Source organism: Phodopus roborovskii, unplaced genomic scaffold (assembly GCF_943737965.1).
Source record: "Phodopus roborovskii unplaced genomic scaffold, PHOROB, whole genome shotgun sequence".
Lineage (NCBI taxonomy): Eukaryota > Metazoa > Chordata > Mammalia > Rodentia > Cricetidae > Phodopus > Phodopus roborovskii.
The window spans coordinates 40,673,066-40,700,040 of record NW_026126511.1 but is presented as its reverse complement, the minus strand read 5'-3'; the positions used below and the strand labels follow the sequence as shown (position 1 = coordinate 40,700,040).

The window sequence follows — 26,975 nt, the reverse complement described above, 5'->3', positions numbered from 1 at the left end:
AAGACAAGTGAATGCCAATGATAAACTGTAAAATGGTATGACCATTGTGAAAAACAAGTTTGGTCTGTTTCTATAAATTTAAACTTATACTTTCTACATTACTTAGCAATTCTACTCCTAATACTTATGCCCAGAAGAAATTAAAACCACTACTAATGAATGTAGCCCCAACCTAGAAACAAACCAAATATAAAAGAAATAGAAGCAAATGGAAATAATCACAGGTAATTCTATAAACAAATGGTAATAGAATTGTGCAACAGATGCTATTTAACAAAAAGGGGAAGTCCTAATAAATGTAGCAACACAGATAAATCATAATCATTACACTGAGGAAAAAGTCACAAAAAAAGAAAAGAAAAAGGTAGACAGAAAATAGTAGCATAAATAGTAGCATATCCTTCCATACACAGTTCCAGAAAAGGTGAAAACCCATCTTCAATGTCAGAAACTGGATCAGTGGCTACCTAGGAACAAAAGGGGATGTTCTGGGGAATGATTACAAAGATGGTAGAAGAACCTTCTGATGTGACCAGAAAGTTCTAATCCTTGGTGGTGGTGATTATACAGGTACATATATCCATCAACTTTTTGAACTATGTACTTAAACTGATATAGCTTAATGTAAGAAAACTACCTCAATAAATTTGATTTAGAAACTATGTTATATACTTCTAGTACTGAAACTGAACAATATTTATTTAGCCTATTACAATGACACTGATATATCCTCAGAAAATAAAACTGCCTATGTTTTAAATTTTTTTTATTTCCTGAGATTATAATATAACCCTATCATTCCTCCTTCCCGCAAACCCCTCCCATGTGTCCCCACCCCGATCCTTTCAAATTCATGGCCACTTTTTAATTGTTGTTGTTGTTGTTGGCGGTGGTGGTGTGTGTGTGTGTGTGTGTGTGTGTGTGTGTGTGTGTGTATGTGTTCCTAAATACATAAATACAACCCATTCAATCTGTATGTTACATGTAAGTACATATTTTCAGGGCTGACCATTTGGTACTGGAAAACCAATCAGTGTGCACTTCCCTGGGGATGACTAGTTCTCCTGCCTCAGCACTCCTTACCTATAGGTTTGTTTGTTTGTTTTGTTTGTTTGTTTTGTTTTTTAATGAAGGGATGGGTTCCTTCCTTCCATGTTAGCATGTCTATTGGTGTCCTCCTTGTTGCCTATGTTCCTTAATAAGGTTAATTTCTTAGAAACTACTAAGATATGGAAGTTGTTTGCTTCTATGATAAGTAACCCCTTAATCCACACTTTGGAAATTTTTATGATTCCTTATACTTCCTGTTTGCTTCTTGCCTCCAGCCATCTACCTCTGTTGAACACAACTATCCTCAATATACCTGCCTATAGCCACTATCGTCTTTTCTAAGAAAACTCTCACACTCTCAGTCACTAAAACTGCTAAAATTTATTATATCACTTACTCATTTTATTAAACACCAGGAAAAAAAGTTTTTGTGGAACACTGTGGAACTCACAGAGATTTGCCTGCCTCCGCCTCCCAAGTGCTTGGATTAAAAGCATGTGCCACCAACTTTTGCACCTCTCTAGAAAATAAAATGACAATATACATTTGGCCTATTTCCAAATTCTCTACTACACTGATCTACCATTCACTTCTATTTTCACCAATACTACAATGTCATGATTGCTGTAGCTTTAAAGATTATACACATTTTCACTTGAGTTTGAGTCAAGATTTTTTTCTGTCAATTCCCCAAGAGCACTATACTTTTAACTCATAATCCTAGCTTCTATTTTAACGATATGGCTGAAGAGTCACACTATCTATATTCTTCCCTTCAAGCACCCTCTGTGAGCCCTTTCCCCCTAGCTTCTGGAGTGTCCTAACATCCTCCTGCTCTTCTCCGTCTCACAGCTGCACAGTGTGTAGCTCCAGGGCCCACTTCCTCATTTCTTTTAATAAGCACCCCTCCCACTCCCACAGCACTGCCATCCTCTCCAGAGTGGCCTTGTTTCAGTATACCCCCCCACCCCACCCCACCCCACCCCCGTGCGGTGGCTCTGTTAAGCTCCAGACCTTAATCTACTTAAAATCTAAATCTAAAACCAATCTATGTTTTTGTTTGTTTTGTTTTCGTTCCATAAACCTTATTAAGAAAAAAATTACATACAAAAAATTATTCTTGAAAATTATAAAAAGAGGAATGGAAGGATGGCTGAGTGGTCCAAAGTGTATACCACTCCGGCAGAAAAATCAAGATGAGTTCCCAACCCCCACGTCAGGTGGGTCATAACTAATAATCACACAACTCTGAACTGCTTCCATGAGCACTCGTACTCATGTGCACACACACACACACATACACACACACACAAGCACACATAACTTCAAATGATGTGTGTAAATTATCAAGAGAGGGCTCAAAACACCACTTTAAAAAATCATTAAAACAAGCCAAGCAGTGGTGGTGCACGCCTTTAATCCCAGCACTCTGGAGGCAGGCGGATCTCTGTGAGTTAGAGGTCAGCCTGGTCTACAGAGCTAGTTCCAGAACAGGCTCCAAAGCTATATAGAGAAACCCTGTCTTGAAAAACAAAAAGAAGGAAAAGAAAATTAACAAAAATAATCATTTTTTTCAGTCAAAAAAACCACACCCAAAAATGTAGAAGAAAATGGATAAACCCTTTGCAAAATTTGAAAAAAAAAAAAAATCTTTCAAAAACCAGATTCTGAACATGCTAAATCTTAGAATCATGGCAACAGAAGGATATGCTGTCAATACATGTCAAGACCCTTAGAAGTCCTCCACTGTATAGCTAAGAATTCATCCAGGAAAAATAACTGTAGAGTTGGATCAAGATCCTTGTAACAGATGTTCTAGTAGTTACTTATACACTACAAACAGTGGCAAACACCTAAATATCTTAAAGTGAATGGATAAATAATACTAGAGCTGTATTATGATGTCATACAAAAATCCTAAGACATTTTTTAAGAATAGTACAAACACACAGAAAAATGCCTAAGATACAATGGTTAAGTAGGAAAATAAACTACAAAGTTATTTGTATTTCTTTATTCCAACTGTATAAAAACAAAACAAACCAAGAGGTAAGAAAAGTAATGCAATATCTCTTAAGTGGGTTCTTATCATTAGAGCTATTAGGCTCACAAGCGGTTTTCATTTTCTTCGTTAATCCCAAACATATATTCTTAATTAACTAACTGCAAAATAAGGAGATGCAGCAGCAAAAACTGCTAAATTTATGAAAAGCAGCATAGAAAAATAAGAAATATATGACAAAAATTGTGAAAACACCAAAACTTCAATTATATATTAACATCTTAAATCAAAATATACAAGCAACACTTTACATGGCAATCTATTATGCTGTCATTTAGTTGTGTTCATTTGAACCATCCTAATGACAACCCCAAATTAGTGACAATTTATGTGAGCTTGCTTTTTGACAATATTCTAGCTTATAGAAGAGCTCCACCAAGTGGTGACAATGAGTATCTTGGAAACAAAACTAAAGTACGAGAAAATTAAGCTATCAGAACATAAATCTGTGAAACTGATTGTAATTTCACAAGTTAAAAAAAAAAATCTTCTTGGGACGATGAGATTGTAAAGATGCTCATACCCAAGACTGACCACTTGAGTTTTCTCCCTGGAACTCATGTGGTTAAAAAAAAAGAAACTTACTCTCTGACCTCCACACTTATGTCATGACACATTTGCCCCTTCACACACACATTAAATAAAATTTAAGAAAAACAGCGTAGTAGTCTCATTAGCCTATGTTTTCTGAAATATAAAACAGAACTAGCAACTAGAAACACATACTCTATCTCCAGTAAAACGGGAAGGTTGTAAAACAGTTAAGTATTAAGTGTGCTGTAAAAAGTCTTGAAAGAGAAAGAGACAAGCTACTTTGTTCTGTGCTTGGATTTCCTCTTCACCTAGGTTTTCTATGTGAACAAAAGAAACAATCCGAGTATGTCAGGAACCCTCATGCTACTTGTCCAGCCTGCAGGGGCAGCAGTCGGTATTAAGGGCATTCTTGGATGTGCACAGATGATGGAGGACTGGTAGAGTCACAAAGACAGATGAGAGTGGCCTGCCTGACTCAATCACACTTTTGATAAGACATGCTGGGGTAAACAACAGGTGAATCAACCTAGTTACACAATGTGTTTGAGGGGGCAGTTAACTCTACTCCCAGAAAAACATGCACCTGCCAAGTTCAGAATTACCTGGCCCTGTGCCCAAAAGATGAAAAATCAAGATTCCTTCCTTAAAGACCGAATGCTAAACTCAGTGTAAAGCTGATCTAAGCTTCTCCCTGGACTGTGACTGACTTCCATACTTGTTCATTTTTCTCATCTCAAAGACATTTATAAGTATCTTGAAAGCAGAAAAAAATCTAATTTCCTACTGTACTCCCAAGGTCTAGTAAATTATCCAGCAATACAACTTTTTAAAGTTGTAGCAATGTCTATGCCTTAACATAGGATGTACTAGCTTTCAGGTTTTCATTATTACAAGCAAATAGCAACAGAATCACCCAAGAAGTCTGTTGATTCTATGCTGGTTTCTTCATAGCATCAGCCAAAAAAATTCACAGAAAGAAATGACATCACAGACTTCATTTTCTACACAGGTAAAAACTGGCCTACAGTTTAGTGATTTTAAGAATATCCAGCAAACTACAAATTGAGAAGTACTTCCTCAATTTAATAAAAAACACCACAGAATGTCAACTGTTAAGCCAATGATAACCAAGCTACAATACATAGAATCACAGAGATTTGGTGTAGAATAAGGGTCTATAGGGCATATAGATAGATCTCCCTATGAAAGGAAACCAGAATAGTTACTGAGGGGAGGCAGGAATAGGAAGATCAAGTGAAGAGGGGATGAAGGAAGGGATATGGAGAGGAACAGCTAAAATTAAAGACCATTTGAGGATCTATGAAAACCTAATATAGCAGATCAAACTTGCCAAATAACAGGGGGTGGGAGGGACAAAGCCCCAACAGGAGATCTTTGTCACCAAATGAAGCTTCCTGTACCAATATTGGTTACAATTTCATTTGGGTTGTTGGCCAAAGGGAAGTCCCTCTCCCCCACAAAACAACCCATAGGCAAGATTGTTCTCCACAAAGTTGACAGCAAGCCCCATGGCTGAAAACAACACCTACACAACTCATTGAACATGGTAAAGTTGAGCTGTTACCTATATAATACTTCATTCCTACATTCTAGCATATTTGGTAAAGCAAGGTACTCTACACACACTACCAACAGAGAAGTGTAAATACCAACCCAGCCACAAACTCTTTCATCTACAATGGTGTTCTATCTGCAAGATATGCTGGTGCAATGGTAACACAATATCTGTGAGAATAACCAACGAATATTATTTGACTGAAGAATCACTCCATAAGATGGAACCTATATCCAACACTGCTTAGACTGCCAAGAACCTGAGATTCAATAGCCCAAGGGCCTAGGATAAAACCAAATACTAAAATGATTCCTAATGACATTCTTCTCTATTCATGGATCAGTGCCTTGCTCAGCCATCATCAGAGAGGCTGCCTCCTGCAGCAGATGGGAACAAATACAGAAACCCACAGCCAGACATTGTGCAGAGAATGAGAGACCTAGGAACACTCTACCCTAAATATTGCCAACAAATCCCCCTGCTCAGGTCTCAGGGAACCCCACATAAGAGTATAAGAGCCAGATGGGAAGAACAAGAAAACATGGCCCTCTAAATCAACATGTCAAAGCTCATATGAATCAGAGACTGAGGCAGCACACACAGGGCCTGCACAAGTCTGCACCAGGTTCTGTGTATATACTACAGCTTCCAGCTTAGTATTTTAATGCAATTTCTAAGTGAACAAATGAGTGGGTCTCTGATTCTTGTGCCTTTTCTTGGGTTGCCACCCCAAAAGATGGGGCCCTAGAGTAGAAAGAAGTAGTGAACATATGTCCCAAATTCCTAACCCAGACACAATCTCCAACTGATAAACACTTGCAAATGAAAATTTAGTTTCCTCCAAGAGTCTCACTGGGGAAACGAACTACTTTTAAGGGTAGGCTATACGTCCAGCAGTAGACAGACAACAGAAAATGAACTCAATGTCATCATTAGAGGTTCCTTGTCTCATAATGTCATTCCAGGACTTTTCTTCTCTTTCTTTTTTTATTCTTATTTTTTATTTCATTTTATTTTTCCTCTCTTTTTACTCTAAAGATCCTTTATGTATATATTATGGCTTTGTTTCTTGCACCTTCTCTTGGGCTCTTTCCCTTGTTTGTTTTGTTCAATTCTGATATATTCGTTTTTGTTTTATTTTATTATTATCTCTTAGAAGTCTGTTTGCTTTTTAATGAGACAGAAAGGGGTGAATCTGAATGGGAGAAGAGTTGGAGAGGAAAGTAATAAAACTAATAAAAATGTAAGAGAACTAAACAATCAAAAAGGTAACAAAAGTTCAGAGATAGGAAGACTAAATATTGTCAAGATTTTTCAGTATTCTCAGTTTGACCTTCAGATTCAATAAAATGATTCTAAAGTTAACAAGATATTATATTTTGGGTTGAATTGTCCCCCAAAGGTTCATGTGTTCAAGACTTGATCCTTAAGACAGCAATGTTCAGAGGCAGGGCTTTAAGAAAGTCACTGGACCAAGAATGACAATCCATCAAATGGGCTCATAATTGAACAGGCAGGCCATCAGGAAGTGGTGGAAACTGTCAAAGATGCATCTAGTTGAGAAAAAATGTCACTGGAGGATTGTCACTGAAGGAATATATATTTCTTGCCCTTGGCCCTTTCTTTTTACTTTATTTTATAGCCAGCACAAAAGGTGCAGTGTGCTCTACATAACACTCTGAACCATGGTTGGTTTTGGCTCAGCCAGAAGTGATGGGATCAAGCTATCACAGACTGAAGCCTCTTAAATCATAAGCCAAAATAAACATTTCCACCTTTGAGATGATTTCCTCAAACATTTTATCTCAGACACAGAAATCTGACTATCACATGAGGAAAGGCATAAGATCCAAACTAGCCTATAAAATATTGAAAGACAATAAAATTGAAAAAGAGTCAATGCCTAAGATGAATGATAAAGCTCAATAGTAAAGATGTAGTCCCTGGAAAAGGAAAAATGTAGTGTGGTAGTTTGAATAAGAATGGCCCCTACAGGCTTCTATACTTGAATGCTAGTCATCAGAGAATGTCAGTGTCACTGGCAGTGGGCTTTAAGGTTTCAGAATCCCAGTGTCACTGTCTTTCTCTTCCTATGGCCTGTGAATCCAGACACAGAACTCTTAGTTACTTCTCCAGCACCATGTCTTCCTGTGTGCTGCCATGCTCCCCACCATTATAATAAACTAAACTTCTGAAACTGTAACCAAGCCCCAATTAAATGCCTTTTAAAAAGAGTTACCATGTTCTTTGTGCCTCTTCACAGCAACAGAACACTGACTACAATAGAAAGGGACAGTAGAGAATAGAGAGGCCAGAAACAGAGACACATAACTGCTGTATATTACATACAAAAAGAAAAAAAAAGGCTATAAACCCAATCTTCTGATACCACAAAAAACTGATTTAAAATGGTTCAGAAACTGAGAAGTAGAATGTAAAGCAACTAGACTGGAGATGTAGCACAGTGGTAGAGTATACACCTACCATGAACAAACCTTGGGTTTGATAGCCAGTAACACACACAAGCCCCAACAGGGGACAGGGGGACATTTGCCTAACACAACAGAAAATACAGTTGTCCTTTGGTTCAGATTCAGGTAAGACATTTTAGATACAAAACTAGAGGCAAGCTTCAAGAAAGAAAAAACAAAACCGATGTGTTGAATTGCACTGAAACTATAAACTTCTGTTCTGCAGAGTCACTGTAGAGAGAATAAGAACATAAGCCACAAGCTAATAAAGAGATGTTATCCAAAAATGCAAATAATGCTTAAATTTCAACAATAAGAAAAAATAACTATTAAAATAGGGGAAAGATGTGAACAGGTATAAGAAGCTATACAAATGGTAAATAAAACAACATTATATGCTATTAGAATTTTCAAACAAGATACCACTTCACATTATTAGAACGGAAAAAGAAAATCAAATCCCAAAACACTGGCAACACAAAATGCTACTAATGATGTCTAGTAATTCACCAACTAACTTGGGAGTGTAAGATGATTAAGCCATTTGGAAGTCAGTTTAGCAGTTTTCTTACAAAGCTAAACATAGCCTTACCACACAACCAGCAACTCCACTCCTTGGTTTGTCTTAGCTGGGGATTCTATGATTGTGACAAAACACCACGACTTTAAACAGCTTGGGGAGAAAAGGTTTATTTCAGCTTACAACTCTCAAGTCACATTCCATTGCAGAAGGACATCAGAGCAGGAGCTCCAACAGTGCAGGGACTCAAACCGGGCAGCAACATGGAGGCGAGAGCTTACAGAGGCCTTGGAGAAGTGCTGCCAACTGTCTTGCTCCTCATCAGCCTGCCCTATCAGCACACTGGAGCAGCAGCCAAGTTGTGTCACTGGCCACAGTGAGCTGGGCCTCCCATATCAATTATCAATCAAGAAAATGCATCGCAGACTTGCCCATAGACCAATCTGGTGGAAACATTTTCTCAATTGAGATTCTATATTCCAAAATAACTCTAGCTTAAGTCACATGACATAAAAACTAGCCAGCGCAATCTTTATTGCAAGGAGCTTATCAACACACACACACACACACACACACACACACACACACACTGCACAAGCTTGGGATGGCAGCACACACTTATAACCCTATCAGTCAGAAGACTAGAGCAGGAATTAGGAGTTCAGGCTAGCTGGGGCTGCACTGTGAGTATGAGACTAGCCTAGGCAATTTACCAAGATCCTGTTTTGAGACAAAGTACCTGGGAGCTAGGGAGATGGCTCAGTGAGTGAAGAAACTTGTCATGCAAGCATAAGAACCTGAGTTTGATCCCCAGAATCCACATTAAAGAGCCAGGCATGATGGTGCACGCTTGAAATCCCAGTTCTGGGAAGGTGTAAACATGGATTCCTGAGCATACTGGCCAGCCAGTCTTTGCCTAATAGCTGAATTCCAGGCCAGTGAGAAACCTGTCTCAAAAAAGAAGTTGAACAGAGCCTAAGGAACAATACCCAAGGTTAACCTTTATTTAGCTTGTATATGAACATATGTGGATACACACATCTATGGCACATGAATGCATTCATAAACACATACACACAAATATCTGTACATGTATGCTTACAGCAACTTTACTCATAATTACTAACATGTGGAAGAAACAAAATACCCTTCAGAAGTAAACAAATTGTTGTACAAACAGATGACATAATATTATTCAACACTAAAAAGAAATGAGTCACCAACCACATCATGAAAAGATGTGGAAGAAACTTAAGTGTATTTTATTATGTGAGAGAAGCCCATCTGAAAGGCTGTATACTGTTTAGCTACTAGATTACATTCTAGAAAAATGGAAAAATAAAAAAGAACAGTGGTTACTAGAGATCCAAAGGAAATCAGGTTGAATAGGCAAACAGCAATGAAAGTATTCTATACCAACTACAACAGCAGACACATGCCATTATAATTTGTCAAAATCAACAGACCATTTAACATCAAGAATGAACCCTGGTGTACACCATGGACTAATATAAACTCATGAACTAATAAATATACTACTCTGATAGAAATTTTAACAAGGGTAAAACGCAAAAAAAAAAAAAAAAAAAAAAAAAAAAAAGGGACCAGAACTACTATTTGGCATGAAACGACTAAAAAGTTGGGAAATAATTAAATAATTTAAGATACTAGAGATTAGGCAAAGGACACTGACCCCTAACAAACAGGAATCTTAAAATGTGAGTCACACAAATGCTCAAAATTAACTTGCTAAGAAATGCTTGCTAAGAAACAAGAAAGCAACAGTCTTCAAGAACTGGTTAAACGGAGCTGGAAGTACAGGAGACCTGCTGTAGTCCAAATAGTGTTTATCCTGTCTGAAACTCTTCTTGAAATCTGATGGCCATCGTGGTAGTATTGGGAGGTGGGGGTGCTAAGGCATTAAAGGGATACATGGCATTATCTTGGGAATCTGTTCCTAACCTGATGGGTCTGCATGAGTGAGCACAAGAGTGGGTTCTTAGAAAGTGAGGGAAACCCTCAGGGTTTATCTTCTGCCTACACCATCTTCTCCTGCTTTTTCATCATGCTAAGACACAGAGAATTTTAGTCTTCCCCTCTCCAGAACCATGAGCTAAAATAAATCTCTACAGGCATACCTGTAAAGATTTTTATTTCGGTGGCAATCCTCTATACAGCAAGTTACTGGCACCAGGGTTCCAATAGAATGTGCTTGCTTTATATTATTTTTGTATGGTTGGTTTGATTTTCTGTATTTGCAATGGGGTTTCACTATGAAATCTGTGATTGGCTGAATAAAAATGGGGCCTGTGGGAATTCTTCATTCCCAGCTGGAACTGCTTGGGCAGGATGGGCAGGTAGAGCCTTATTGGGAAGAAGTATATCACTGGGGGTAGGGTTTAAGGTTTAAAGTGTGTGTCTCTTTGTTTCCTGCTTGTAGCTCTAGATATGAATTCCCAGCTACTTGCTCCAGTGCCCTGTCTGTCTACCTGCTGCCGTATTCTCCACCATGATGGTCATGGACTTTAACATTCTGAAACTCTAAGCTGCCAATAAATTTTCTTCAATAAGTTGTCTTGGTCATGGTGTCTTAACACAGCAATAGGAGAGTAACTAAGCAAAAGCCAAAACTGGCCTTAGCCTGAGTGCTGAGCCTGAGAGTATGTCTTCATGGGGGGAGGGAGAGTCAAGTTTTGATAATTTTTGGTGCATTTTCATTATTATTACACCCATGGTGATTCACAATTTGATCTTTAATATACCATCATAATTATGTCATGAATGTCATTATAAAACAATGAACATAATAAATATGTGTCCTAACATTTGACAGACTGTTGGCTCATCTCTCCATCTCCTTATGAGCCCCTATTCTATGAGAAATGAAATTGAAACTAATTGTATAGTGACTTCTAAGTGTTCAACTGAAAAAAAAAAAGAGGAACATATCTCTTATTTTAACCCCGATACTAAGACTACTAAGCTTATTGAGAAGGGTCTGATGGGCAATCTTGGTTGTCAACCTGACTATATGCTGAATCTACTAAAACACAAGCAGGCTGTGCATGATGGCGCATACCTTTAATCCCAGCACTCAGGAAGCAGAGGCAGGTGGATCTATGAGTTCAAGGCCAGCCTGGTCTACAGAACATGTTTCAGGACAGCCAAGGCTACACAGAGAAATCCTATCTTGGAAAAACAAAATAAAACAAACAACAACAAAACCACAAACATCTGGGAACACCTCTGAAGGATTTTCTAAATTGGGTCATTTGAGGTGGGAAAACCCACCCTAAACCTAGGCTTCTGTGGCAATCCACATAAAGACACAGACGAGGGAAGCTTTTGTTTTCTGCCCAATTGCTCTTTGTCTCTGGTAAGTTCATCTATTCTGTTGCTGAAACATTCCTTTGATGATATTAGAACCTTCTAGATTCCAAATTAGACTGAAGACCAGCTGAAACTTCTAGTCCAGCCACATGGACAAAACTACCAGATTCTTAGCCTTTCCTTTGAGAGACAGCCATTATTGGACTAACCATTCAACAAATGGAACAAAGCCTGGATGACAGCACATGTGCTCACAACATGGTTTATTGAACATTTGAAGCCTGCTGTTGAAATTTAAAGACCTACAGCTGAGAATAGAAAATCTTTTAAAAATGTTTCTGCTTACTGAAAATGTAATTGACCACTTAACGGTTCTAACAGAGATGTACCAGGTAACACCGTTTTCATGCCCACTGAAATCAAGATCTATAAGCACCATGAATCAATGAATAATTTTGACTTCTAAGTCAAGATGTAAGAAACATATTGTGTAAGTTGCCATTGATATTGAACTTTTGAATCAAAATCCCAAACTAAAGATGCTTTATTTATCTCTTTTTAAATCTGTGTGTGGTACAGAGGGATACTCCCTCAGCCTAGACACATGGGGGAGGGTCTACGACCTGCTCCAAATAATATGACAGATGTTGAAGACTCCCCATGGAAGGCCTCACCCTCCCTGGGGATGGGATGGGGATGGGTGGGGGGGACACAGGGGAGGGCAGGAAGGTGTGGGAACTGGGATTAACATGTAAAACAAGCCTGTTTCAAATTTAAATTAAAAAAAAATAAAAAATATGTTATATGTGAAAAATAAATAAATCTGTGTGTGGTGTAAGCATGAGTACGACATGGGTGCACAGGGTCTCTCTCTCTCTCTCTCTCTCTCTCTCTCTCTCTCTCACACACACACACACACACACACACACACACACACACACACACACACGCCGCCAGAAATGGACACCAGATGACTTCCTCTATCACTCTCCACCTTATTTTTTGAAACAGGTTCTCCCACTGAGCCTGGAGCTGGCCATTTAGATTAGGCTGGCTGCTATCAAGTCCCTGGGACTACTCACTGTCTCTGTCTCCCAGTTCTGGGATTACAGACAAGTACTACAGCTGTGCCAGGAGTTCAGGCAGGTGCAAAGGAGACTAACTCAGATTCTCATACTTGCATAGCAAATAATTTACCCAGAAAGCCACCAAAATGGATTGTCTTTTAAGTACTAATCAAAAGCAAAATAAAATGAAATGTTTTATTAAATTTGTTCTTGTAACAATTTCATATATGCATTCTGACTAGCCTCAGCCTCACCTTCGGCTCTCCTTCCCACCTCCAGTACATTTTCCTTCCTGACCAGTCCTTTCTCACACTCATGCCTTTCTGCTTTGTGACCCACTGAGTTTAACAAGAGCTGTCAGTGCAACATGAGTTTGCTACTATTCACTGGAGCACGGTGAGCTCATCAGGGATACACAATTGAAGACAATGTCTGCCCCTCCCCCAGAACCCAGAATCAGTAGCTCATATTTCAGCAGGGAGGGGTAGGGCCAAATGAGCCTCTTACAGATCTATGACTGTTGACAAGCCCAGTCCTGTGTAGGCCCATTGCTGACAGCTGCTGCCACTGTGAGATCATGATTGCACTGGCATTGTGTGTGGAGCTTGACTCAGTAAATTAACTTGTATGTACTTAATATGTGTTAATTGTATTTAATATGCAGTGATTCCAAGATGTGGAAATTACTGACAGCCCATTTTAAATATGAGAAAACCAAGGACTGGAGATTTTAGGTAATTTACTCAAGAGTATGAAGTTACTACACTGTATATTTCAGACTTGAAACAGCTCTTTCTGACTTGAAATCTGTTTAGTCAGACCCATCCTGTCTCAAATGAACACCTTCTACTTCAAATGGCAGAAAGGGTTCCCCTAAGTTACCACATTTCTGTTGTTTCAGAGAACAGACAACTGGGACCACAACAGCTGCTTTGCAAACAGGTTCATTCTGTCTTTGCATTTGCTTCTTAGAACACATTCCATTATGCTCAGGCCAACCCTCAAACATTAAACACTTAAAATATTGTAAAGAAAGGGTCTGTTAAATTACAGCAGGACAAAACAACAGTCTTCACACCCTTCAGAAATGTATTAAGTCCTAAAAGTAACAGAAAGCCCTCTGGTGTCTTCCTCCCCCACACAAGCAGAAATGAATTCATATGTTCTAGTTCCTATCACCTTCACCTCCACCGGGAAGTAAGATTTTAAATTATGCTAGTTCTAAGGAAAGGTGGGAATAAAGTCAGGAAGGTAAGGCAAGAAAGCATCTTTTAGTTTTTTTAATTAAAAAATTTAAGATTATCAGCATGTGTGTTTATGTATGTACAAACACCATGTGTGTATGGCGGATGTACATATGCTAGTACATCTGGCCAGTACAAAGGCCAAAAAACAACAATAAGAAGCCAGGTCTTTCTGTTGATGTTTATATAGGTCCCTGGGAACTAAACGTGGGTCATCAGGCTTATAGGGCAAACACTTTCACCAGCTAATCCATCTCACTACCCTTTCTTTCTTTTTTCACTGAATTGTTTTCAATGTGTGTGTATGTGTGTGCACATGTGCAAGTAACCACATGCACAGGTCAGGAAAAGAAATCAGGAGTCCTGATCTCTCCTTCTTCACCTTATTCCCTGGAGACAGATTCTCTCATTAAACCTGGCGCTACACTGGCAGCCAGCAAACTCCAGTGATCCTCCCATGTACACCAACCACTTAGACACACACACACACACACACACACACACACACACACACACACACAGTTGGGGCAAGTGGCCACACCTACATTTCTTTAAGTTGTGTGCTGGGGATTCAAATTCTGATCCTCATGTCTGTGTAACAAGCATTCTGACCCACTGAATCATCTCCCTAGCCCCCCAACAGCATTTTCTAAGCCAAGTTTGTTGACTACTGACTGGTGAATATTAACAAATTATATTGTTGAGGTTCATGTTATTAACATTGAACTTCAAAGTTTCTACTTAAGTCTCTATTATCAGCTAAGTTCTGTTTTCAGTAGTTTATAATCAAGTTTATAGGAGTGATTTATCTATATTTCTTAAGAAAGGAGGGATCTTGTCCCTGGAATTCCCAGAACCATTACTATTTATATCAATTTTATTTTCAAAGATTTATTATTATTATTATTATTATTATTATTATTATTTATGTATATAGATGTTTTGCTTGTGCATGTATCCAGAGAAGGATACCAGATCCCCTGGAACAAGAGTTACAGAAGGCTGTAAGCCACTATGTGATGTGGGTACTCAGAATTGAACCCAGTTCCTCTGGAACAGAAACCAGTGCTCTTATCTGCTGAACCATCTCTCCAGGCCCTATTTGATCAATTTTTATTATGTGGATGCATGTATGTCTGTTTAGGGGTTTACACATGAGTGCAAGTGCCCATGGACTTCAATTGCCTAGATCTGAAGTTACAGGTAGGTGTAAGGCACTCAACATAGGTAGGAATTTCCTAAGAGCAGTACTCACTCTGACTGTTGAACTAACTACAGTCCATATACACACAGAGACACACACCCACATACCCACTCAAAAATATGTTATGTGTATGTATATATATATATATGTATATATATATATATGTGTGTGTGTGTGTGTGTGTGTGTGTGTGTGTGTTTAATGATCTTTAATAATCAAATACAGGAGCTGGAGAGGTGGCTCAGTTGTTAAGAGCACTGGCTGCTCTTCCAGAGGTCCTAAGTTCAATTCCCAACAACCATATGTTGGCTCACAACCATCTGTAATAAGATCTGGTATTCAATTCTGGCCTGCAGGCAGACATGCAGGTAGGATACTGTATATATAATAAATAAATATATCTTTTAAAATAACCAAATATAAAGAAAGGTAATATTGGATACTTTTTTTTTTTTTTGAGGCAGGGTTTCTCTGTGTATCCCTGGCTGCCCTGGAACTCACTATGTAGCCCAGGCTGGCCTCTGCCTCTCAAGTGCTGGGATTAAAGGTATGTGCCACCATCACCCAGCTATATTGGATACTTTTAAAAGTTTGTAGATTTTGACTCAGTAAATTAAGTTGTGAGAATTTATTCAAAGAAAACTATCAGAGATCCATTAATTTAATGATTTAGCAATTATCAAGAACTTGCTTTATTCAGAAGTTATTCCTATGAAGAAGGGGTACATATATTTATAGCATGAACAAATCAGAAAAAAAACCAAATATCAGACAATTAAGAATTCTTAAAAAAAATTCTTTTAAACATCCAGTAGTTAAGATATTATATTACCACTAGAAACTTTTATTACCAAGTAAAGTTTGTATATTTGAATAATAAATAACCTAAAAAATGCCTCTGATAAGCATGCCTGAGACCCTGAACCTGAGCCTGACTCTGGAGAAATTGGACTTGGAGGACACACCCTGTAATTCACTCAGGAAGACAGTTCAGAAATTCAAGGTTACCCTTGGCTACTACATAGTGAGTTTAAAGTCAGCCTAAGCTCTATGAGACCCTATCTCAGAAGAAGAAAGAAAAAATAAATAAATAAAAAGGAAAAATAAAACCTACAAACTCCCAGACAAATTAACAACAACAACAACAAAAAGACAGAAGGATACAAATTAAAAATAAAGCTGAAAAGGAGACTACTGACTCTGATAAAATCCAGAAAGAAGGCAGCTTTGTCAACTTACTACATTTCTCCCCCAAGCCCCTGGGAAATCTAAAAGACATTAATAAATTCATAGAGCTATATGAGCTACCAAAATTAAATTTAAAAGATATAAGTAAAATATGTTCTGGAAAGCAATGACATTAAAGCAGTATAAAAAGCTTCCCCCAAGGAGAAGCCATAACCAGACGAAGGTGCTGCCAGTCTCCAACAAACTTTTAAGGAAGATCAAATACGAATACTCTGCAAACTGTTACCCACAACAAAAGGGAACAAATACTACTAAACTCATTCTGCTAAACCAAATTTACTCTAATACCAAGCCCTGATAAGGATAAGACAACAAAAAGAAGAAAACCACACACCAAAATTCCCTCTGAAAATTCTCAATAAAATTCTTGCACATCAAATCTACATGACACATAAAGAAAATCATTCACCATGACCAAGCTGGTTTTATCCCAGGATACAAAGTTGACTCAACATATGAAAACTGCTCTATAATATAACCCACACATGTAAGTAAAGACAAAATTCATGATTATCTTAATATAAGCAGTAAAGGTTTTTGACAAAGTTCAACATCCCTACCTGATAACGTTCTGAAGATAAACTAAAGGGATAGCTTAGTTGGTAAAGTGCCTGCATTATAATCATGGGAACCCAAGTCAGAACCCCAGAATCGAATACAAATAATATACATTCATATACACATCACATACATACATACATACATCATACATATATACATACATATACACATACATACACGGGCAAGCATGTGACATGTATTTGTAATCCCAGTACTGGAGAGTCAGAGACAGGCAGATTCCTCAGGCTCACTAGCCATCCAGCTTAGCCTACTTACTGAGTGAACTCCAGGTCTATGAGAAACCTTGCCTCAAAACAAAAACCATGAAGAAAGGAAAAAAAAAAAAAAAAAAAAAAAAGAGGAAGGTAGAAGCATCAGAAAAAAGACACATTGGAGACTGTTCTCTGGCTTTTACACACACATGCAGATGGAGAGAGATGGGGAGAGAGCGCACTAGAGTGTTCTGGAGAAACTAGGGATAGAAGAAACAAATCTCAATCCAATAAAGGCTATATACAAGATACCTATGGTAAACATTGTTCTAAATGGGGAAAAACTGAAAGAATATCCTCTCTAGGATTAGGAACCAGGCAAAGGTACCCACTCTTACTGCTCCTATTCAACATAGTGTTTGAAGTCCTAGCTAGGGCAATAAAACAAGAGAAAGGAATAAAGAGGATACAAGTAAGAAGGGGAAGAAATCAAAGTATCCCTACACAAAGATATGATCCTGTATTTTAAAGACTCCACTAGAAACTAGATAAAAAAAATATCACTAGATGTGATATTTAACACAGTTGCAGAATATAAAGTCAATACATAAAACTAAGTTCCTTTCTCAATATCAATAACTAATATGCCATGAAAAAAAAATCAGCAAGAAAGATCCCATTCAGAACAGCTTCAAGAGCATGGTGGTTGGTACACATACAGATGAATCTCTGTGAGTCAAGGCTAGCCTGGTCTACAAGTGAGTTCCAGACCATTTAGAGTTACATCAAGACCTTATTTCAAATAAACAAAAACAAAAAAATAGCTTCAAAAGATAAAAATCCTAGGAATCAATCTTAAAAAAAAGTGATAACATATCTCTATAATGAAAACTTAAACACTTAAGGAAGATGAAGATGCTAGAAGATTTAAAAAAAATAAAAAATAAAAAACAATAAAATGTCTTGTGTTCTTGAATTAGCAGAATAAATGATGTGAAAACTGCTGTATTACCAAAAAGTACCTATGCACTCAATACAATGCCAGACCTATTTCTAATGGCATTCTTCACAGAACTAGGATAATGTTAGTTTGTAATGTTAGTTTGAACTGACAACTTGACACAGCATAGCATCATTGGGTAGGGAGTCCAGGAGTTCTACAGATCAGATTGGACTATGTACACAGCTGTGGGGAATTGTCTTGGCTGTCTTCATTGCTGGGAGAAGACTCCTCCAGCCTGAAAGTAGACAGCACCATTCTAGGGTTTCAGTCTCTGGACTATACACATAAGAATAGAGAAAGTCACAAGTCCTGGCATGCAAGCATTTATCCCTCTCTGCTCTTTACTAGCAGGTGATGTAATGAGTTGTAATTCTCTGCCTCCTTGACTTCCCTGCTATGATGGATTGTAACTTGGAACTGACTTAAACCTTTCTCTCTTAAGGTGTGCTGTGTCTGGCTATTTATTACAGCAACAGAAATGAAACAACATGTGGCCCTACTATAGTAAGGGTCTGTGCTGATTTTCGAGGTTCCTGTTACCATCAAAGGCTATGTAGATACCTAATATCTGGGATCATGGCAGTGTCTGAGGGCCATGATACTGCTGGGGCTGTGCCAATCTGAGTGGCCTGCACTGCCACTTAGGGCAATAGTGACATCCAGACCCAGCTATTGCTGAGGACAATATCTGGGTCCATGATCCTACTGAAACCAGGGTTTGTGTTAAAGTCGGAGGCCCATGTTGCCACCAAAGATTACACAAAAGCCCTGTGTCAGGGCCACAACTTGTGGCCTTGTTGGTGTCCAGGAGTTATGAAATCACCAGAGCCATCCTCATCTGAGTGTCCTGTGCTCCCACCCAGAACCAGGATGTTGTCTCGGCCAAGCTGCTGCTGAGGGCCATGTCTGGGTCCTGCTGCAGCTGGGGGTCTGTGTTGATGCCTGTGATCCATGTCACTCCAGAAGACCACAGAAACCATGAGTAATGAAATCAGAGGGCCATATTGAGCCAGTCCCACCCTTCCCTGTCCCTGGGACAGCTGGTCCTGCCCTTTGCTGGACAATGCAGCAATAGAGCTGGCTGAAACCCTCTTGGGACAGTTGCCTTCCCCCCAAGAGATGGCCCCATCCCTTACCACAGGTGAGGGAGGACTGATCCTGATGGTGTGGGCAGTGCGGCTGCACCCATTGCCTGGGAGGAGGCAGCCCCAATTGCCTAGACTGACCAGCTCAATTACAACCAAGATACACAGCTGGGCCTAGGGTTGGCCCAGCAGGTTGGTCCATCTATCCCATCTAGGACCTGCTAGACCTCAAGAAGGAATTGATTCTGTGGAATGACACCTACAGGATCTCCACAACTCAAGTGACTGCAAGATATCTGCGAGGAGTTTTGGTGAAGGTCCAGTGGCCTTGAACCAGACCAATGATTCATTGCAATGAACATTTGCAAGTAAAGCTGATTGGACGAAAGGGTATACTATGTGACACACCCTGGATCCCAATGCCACCAGGACAAATGAAGAGGTGTTGGAGAGGTGGGAAAGATGGAGGAGCAAAAAAGTGTTTTTTTTTTTTTTTCATTTGTTTGCTTGCTTTGTTTTTATTTTTAAAATGTTCTTTTGGGAGGGCACTGTGGGGATGAGGGGAGGACATGGAGGTACTGGAAGATGAGTGGAATTGGGACGCATGATGTGCAATTCCCAAAGACTCAATAAAGAAATTATGTCAAATTAAAAAAACAAAGAAATAAAACTAGAATATGGACCAACCACAGATCAGATTAACAAAAACTGTACGATACAAGAATAAAAGACCAAAAGAATAGAGAATCTGGAATTAAATCTACCCAGTTGTAGCTACCTAATTTTTTTGACATTGGAAAAAACCTCTTCAAATAATACTGGGTATGGACGGTGGTGGCATATGCCTTCAATCCCAACATTCTGAAGGCAGAGGCAGGCAGATCTCAGTGAATTTGAGGCCAGCCTGGTCTACAGTGTGAGTTCCAGGACAAAGCAACACAGAAAAAAACATTCCTCAGGAAACCAAAATAAATTTTAAAAATGGATGGATAGTTGGATGCATGCATACACAGACAGACAGAGAGAGAGAGAGAGAGAGAGAGAGAGAGAGAGAGAGAGAGAGAGACAGAGAGAGAGATGCTGGGGTAAGAATGTGTAACTCAATCTGTATGTTTTGCCCAATGCTGTACCAGTGAGATGGCTTAATGAGCAAAGGCATTCCTTAAGCCTGATAACTTACATTGATCCCAAAACACATAAGGTAGAAGGAAGGAAGTGACTCCTGAAAAGCGTCCTCTGACCACCACACATGTACTGTGTCTTTTCAAGGTAAAAGGAAGGAACTGACTCCTGAAAGGTGTCCTCTGACCACCACACATGCACTGTGTCTTTCGCACAAGTTCACAACGCTCTTGTGCTCGTACACGTATGCACGTGTGTGCATGTGCGAGCGCACACACACACACTCAATTGTAACAACAAAAACAATACAGGGCTGGGTGTGGTGGGGCACACCTTTAATTATAGAACTTTTGGAAGCAGAGGCATGGAAATCTCTGAGTTGGAAGCCAGGATGGACTACATAGTGAGTTTCAGGCCAGTCTGAACTAGATAGTGAGACCCTATCTCAAAAAAGAAGGAAAACTTAATACAGAATGAATCAAGCACTTATTATAGAATCTGAAATATTGAAACTATTACAGAAATACATGGCAAATGCTTGAAGACAAGCAGAGACAAGTTAATTCTAAGAGAATTCCAATATGGGAAGAGTTGACTACAGGATTGAATGCAGCTAAAAGGTTTTTCTTCACAACACAAGAAATAGCAATGAAGACAAAACATAAAGACCAGGGGGGAAAAAGTATTTACCAACTACACATTAGGTAGGATTAATATACAAAATTGATAAAGAACCTCAAAAATTAAGTAGCATTAAAACAAATCATTCACTCAATAAATAGGCCAATGAATTAACTGAGTACACAGTTCTCAGAAGATATACATATGAACACTAAATATTTGAAAAACATGTTCAACATCTTCAGCCATCAGAGAAATGAAACTTAAAACTGCTTTGAGGCTCCATCTTGCCTAAGCCAGTATGGCTAACATCAAAACAACAAATGTTAGCAAAGAAGGCCTTAGATAGTAGGTATGCAAGTCAGTGTGAGGTTCCTTAAAACTCCCACTCTAGTACTGGGTATAAGTCCAAAAGACTAGCGGTCAAAACACAACAGAGAGACTTGCACAACCATGTTTCCTGCCATATTACTCACAATAGCTAAGAAACAGAATAAATGTTAGATGTTCACCAATCCATGCACACATAAAGAAAATTCTGTCCAGAATTACAATACATTTTAATCAGCTTCAAAGAAAAATGAAATCATGATTATCTCTTGAAAAATGAATGCAAATGAAGATCATCATATTAAACAAAATAAATACATTCTCTCCTATGAAGATCCTAGATTTAAATCTCTCTCTCTCTGTGTATGTGTGTGTGTGTGTGGTCATAAACACTGGAAGGGGTAGATGAGAGGAGAGGAAGAGACAATAAAATAAAATATAGGGGGAAAGAGTAATGGCATTAATGCCACATGAAAGCAAGAAAAGTCATCTGGAAGTTGAAGGGGACCAGCAAGAGGAAAATAGAGGGATAGGAAAAGAGTGAGGGGGAGATGAATAGAAAAAACAATAATGATGTATCTAAAATGAAAATAAAAATAGAGCTAGTGAGACAGCTCAATGACTGACACACTTGTCTTACAAGCCTGGCAACCTGAGTTCAATCCCAAGAACTCATCATATAAAACTAGAAGGAGGAAGGAATATGTGCATCATCATCATCATAAATTTTTAATTTAAGATAGAAATTAAAAACTGTAACAATACATTTTCATCAGGACCATCAGCCCACAAATGATGACACATAGACTTATTATTAATCATGCAAATTTATCCTTTAGCTTAGGCTTGTCTAACTAACTCTTGTAACTTATAAATCTATATTTTATCTAAATTTATATTATCTATGTTCTGCCATGTGGTATTGCCTCTTTTCCATCTTGCACCTCTTGTTTCCTCTCCTTCTTCGAGTCAAAAGGGCAAAGAATCTTTCTAAGCCCCACTTAGAAAGTCCTACTACTTCCTGTGTCTCTCTATACATCCTGGTCTTCCAAAACCTCTACGGCTAATTTTGGTCATCTAGTAGCTGGCTCCACCTTCTGATTAAACGTCAACTTTATTGGCAGTCTCAGGAATGTCAGAGTGTGATCAAAATATCCCACAACAAAAAACTAAGAAAACATTAAAATAAAAAGCATTTTGCTACCATCAGAGGCTACTCCTAGGTAGTAGAATTACTTACTAATTTTCACTTTATATTTTCCTACTTTCTAGGTTTTCTAAAATAAATGAACGTTTAAAACATCCTTACCAGGATTCCATCCACAGATGAGACTTTCTCCCATGTTAACCAAGCTCTTTCTCTGACACGATCTGGTATCTTTAACTTCTGACATAATGCAGTGAATTCAGGTTCTTCAATTTCTTCAAACTCAAGCCTACCAAATGAAAACATTACTGAACAGATAGATACACTTATAAATCAAACCAATTAAGCAAATACTTGTTACTATAGTTTGCACATACCAGCACCGTTTTGCAGAGAACATCTCTAAGTGTTTTAAGATCTTATTTTATCTTTGAGTAACATTACATACCATTTAAACATATGCTTATCTTTTTCTTGGTCTTTCCAAAGTAAGAATACCACAAAGTGAAAAACAGCTGCTAGCATGGTGAACCAAATATACTCCAGAGCAGTAACACAGCTCTGTACAGACACTAAGTACAACAGCTAAAGCACTCTAGGAAGGTGGGGCAACTGTCAGAGCAAGAAGAAAAACACCATACTGCAGTCAATTCCGTTCCCCTGAATGTAGCCTGGACTTCTGTACCATGTATTTCCCCTACCTTCTTGTATTTATTAGATGATGACTAACTTGATAGAAGCTATTGCATCACATATTGCAGCCCTACCTCTTTTTTAAAATTTTATTTCATACATGTGTATGAGTATCTTGCTTGCACATATGTATATGCACCATGTGCATGCCTGGTGCCTTCAGAGACCAGAGGAAGATGCTGAATTTACTGGAAGTGGAGTAACAGTTATGAGACGCCCCATGAGTGCTGGGTATTGACTCCAGGTCCCCTGGAACCCCAGTCAGTGCTCTCAACCTCTGAGTCACCTGTCCAGCCCTCTCTTTGACCTTTCTTAACCACACATTTTTGACATATAATAACAGTGCTATGAAGAGTGACTTAAATCTTGAGAATTTACTATGATCCTATAAAAAATATCATATGCATGGTTTTACTGAATTTCAACATCAGCCATACTTCATGGATATTCCCATTCATGTTTTACATGTCTACCACACTAGAGAAATTAAAGCAGTCATTTAAAGCATAGCAAGTGAGAAGTAACCAGGATATGAACGCTGCAGGCTAACTCCATCATCCATGCCCCTAACCACTTTTCTAGCTGGGCAACTCCTTCTTCAAAGCAAAATTAACTTCTACATATTTCAAAAATGAAAGTGGCTGGCAGTCCCCTAGTGTCAGCTTCCATTCCACCTATAGTACTTAGGCCAGAGACAATGTAAAAGATAGACACCTCAACTGTAAAAATAGACTATCATTGGAAGTGCAGATGGACTGGGCTGAATCCATCCCTAAGCAATTTTTCTAAGCTTCAGAGGCAGTCCTCTTATCATTGCTAAGAACAGTTTTGTGCTACATGGCATTTCAGTCAATAAGACAGTATACAATAGTAGCCCTGTGATAATGGGACAGAAATATCACTTGGAAGACATCCTAACCAGCATAACATTGCAGCACAACGCATTTCTTGCTTGTGCATTTAGGGGAATGCTGCTGTAAATAAGCCTACTACAGTGGCACTTGTAGGAAATAATAGCACATACAATGACATATAGGATACAATATCCGAAAGTAAATGATTATGTCACTGGCTTAAATACTTACTATACTATGGCTTTATCATTATTTTATAGTATATTTCTACTATTAAAAATAAAGTTTACTGCATAACAGTATGCTCTGTTAAACTGGTAGCAGCCTCTTAGACGCAGTGTTTACCATTTCTATAAACTGCAGCAAGATAGCACAATGACTGATCTATGTACCATCAATATTTGCTTAAGTGCATTCAGCAATGACCACAGAAAATTCATTTAATGGCATGGCTCAGAGGAGGGAGCAAATCCCTATGGTGAAGTACATGTGACTGTAGGTAATTCAGAGATCAACTGCCAGTGCTTATGAGAACCTCTGTGACAATGAGTAACCAAGAGACTGTCTTGTACAGTTTTAAGCTACAGGAGAATGTGTGACAGTTCCACAGAGTTAAAAGTATATAAAAGGAAAGAAACTGGGTCCTCACCCCTGCCCCAGGCAATATGTATTTTTACTCCAGAATAACCAAGAATACTTCCAAAGCTGTGTGAATGGCATGGAATATTTTAGAAAAAAAAAATGTTACTGCTCTTTCTAAAGGGAAACTTTTCACATACTGGATACATCCGAGTTTAATTAGAAACGAAAGCAAAATCTTCCCCGGGAAACATTCTCCAAACAGTTTTTATTCTGTATTTATTTCCTAATGAATATGACTTTTATTTAATCCATAAGACAATCCACCTAAATATACAAATTTTTAATAGACTTAGACAAGTCATTTCCAAAATTAGTACAGTTCTAGTCTGTTAAAGAGTATGGGGCATACAAAGAACTTCGATCTTCAGTGAGGATAAAGAAACTAACTTGGTAGCCCGGAAGAGTGCCGTATGCCTACATACCCAATCCTGGGGAGGCTGAGGCAGGAGAACAGAGAGAGCTAAAGGCAAGCCTGGGCTACTAGTCAGCATACTTTAAAAAAAAAAAAAAGGAAGAAAAATCGGGTACTTAATGATATGGGAGAGGATGGTGAGGGACAAAACTGATTCCCATTCTGCAATGGATCTCAAAATAAAACTAGTGCTGACAATAACAACAATCATATTGTTTCAATTTCTGTTACTTAATCACACAGTAGCACAGTCAAGAAAAATAAAATGTTGAAATACAATAAATATCTCTCTGTCGTTCCTATTGGATCCACATGGACTTGCTTAAGTTTAGATTTCATTTAATAAATGGAGAGAAAAGTTCTTTGAGAGAATACACTACCAAAAACAAGACCCCCCCCAAAAGAAATGAGGTGGTAACACCAAGATCCTTGTAGGCTCAAAGGCAAAAGGCAAAATAATAAAGCATGTTGCGGCCAATCAGCACGCAAGAAGAGTCCTACCCTGGAAAAAAAGGGGGGGAAAGTTTAGAAAACTTGCAAGCCCTTATATTTAAATGTCTCCTGAAACTTTTGCCCACATAGCAGTTCTTCTAAGAGTATGCTCCAGCAGTCTCCACAGATGGCTTTAAATCCCCGAGGCCTCAAAGCATTGTTCTAAAGAAACCCCCCACAAAGCCCGGGAGCTGCGGACCCAGTGAGCAATTGACACCCACGACCCTGCGCTTCGCCTACAAGGCTTTTCTTGGCCTCTCCCAGGACCGAGCTGCCAAAGCAGCGCGCGCCGGGAGGAAAAGGCTCCCAACTGTTGCATCTCAGGACCGCAAAAGAGAAAGTCAACCGACCCCGGGGTGCTCCGGATCTCCGCGGAAGAAGAAGAAAAAAAAAAGGGGGGGGGGTTGGAGCAAGCAAGCAAGCAAACACCGGTTCTTTTCTTCCCCCCCATTTTTTATTTCAATTTCTGCGTCCGTCGGGGGCTCTCCCGGACCTGGCGACTCCGCGCCTGGGCGTCGCTGGAGTGCAGCCTGCACCTGTCACTTCGCTCGGGAGCAGGAGCCCCACCCGCCCGACACCTGTCAAGCCGCAGCCCAGACCCCTCCGGGATGCCCTGGCCGTCGCCCGCGAGCTCGGGGACCCTGTCACGGCGCCGCCGCCACCCCGCGGAGATGGGGGGGACCCGAGGGGTTGCCGGGGACCCCGGGCGCCGCTCCTAGCGTCAGCCCGGCCCCGCCGAGATGCGCCCGGCGTCCCCGTGCCCGCGCCCTTCCCTCCCGCCCGCGGCGGTCGCGCTCCTCACCTGGCCAGGGGCAGCTCCTCGGGGCCGCTGTCCTGCTCGGGGTCGTCCTCCCGAGGCGGCGGCGGCGGCGGCGGCGGGGGCTCGGCGGCCGCGGCTCTGCGCGGGGCTTTGGGCGGCATGACGCGCTGCGCGGGCCGGCGCGAGCTAGCGAGCGAGCGAGCGAGGGAGGGAGGCGCGCGGGGAGGGAGGCGGGCGGGCGGGCGGACGGGCGCGCGCGCACGCCGGGCACGCCCCGTCCTCGCCCGACTCCCGTTACAAAAATAATGGGAACGTCCCCTGAGGAAAACCGGACGCGCCCGGCAACCGAGCGCCCGGGCCAACCGCGGGAAAACGTCACTTCCGCCCGCGGCGTCACGTCCGCGAGGTTCGCGGGCCGCGGGCGTCAGGGGGAACCGGGGCGGCGGCGGCGGCGGCGGTGGCGGTGGCGGTGGCGGCGGCGGCGGGCGAGGGCGCGGGCGGGAAGCCGCGGGGAAGCCGCGCCTGCCGGGGCCTGTCTCCGCCCGCCTCGTCCCCGTGGGCGGCGCCAGCCGAGGCGGGGCGGGCCGTTCGATGGAGCCGCGGCCTCTGGGCGATCGCTGGACAGGGCGCGCCCCTCGACAGGCCCGCGCGGCCGGCAAAACAAAAACAAACGTGCCGCGCCAGTCGGAGGTGGGCTCGGCCGCGGGTGGGCGGTCCAGGGTGGAGCCATTACTG

At 40.3% G+C, this 26,975-nt stretch overlaps 1 protein-coding gene across 2 annotated transcripts in view; it reads right to left on the bottom strand.

Annotated features, from left to right (window-relative positions):
* Rb1 (RB transcriptional corepressor 1) overlaps positions 1–26,446 on the bottom strand; it is a 121,372-nt gene extending 94,926 nt beyond the window's left edge. For both annotated transcript variants that reach the window (XM_051195389.1, XM_051195390.1), the window contains exons 1-2: positions 26,283–26,446; positions 22,550–22,676 (exon numbers count right to left, since the gene is read on the bottom strand). In XM_051195389.1, coding sequence (XP_051051346.1) covers positions 22,550–22,676; positions 26,283–26,401 — 246 coding nt within the window. In that variant the 5' untranslated portion in view covers positions 26,402–26,446. The remainder of the gene's footprint in view (positions 1–22,549; positions 22,677–26,282) is intronic.
* Positions 26,447–26,975: the final 529 nt, after the last annotated feature.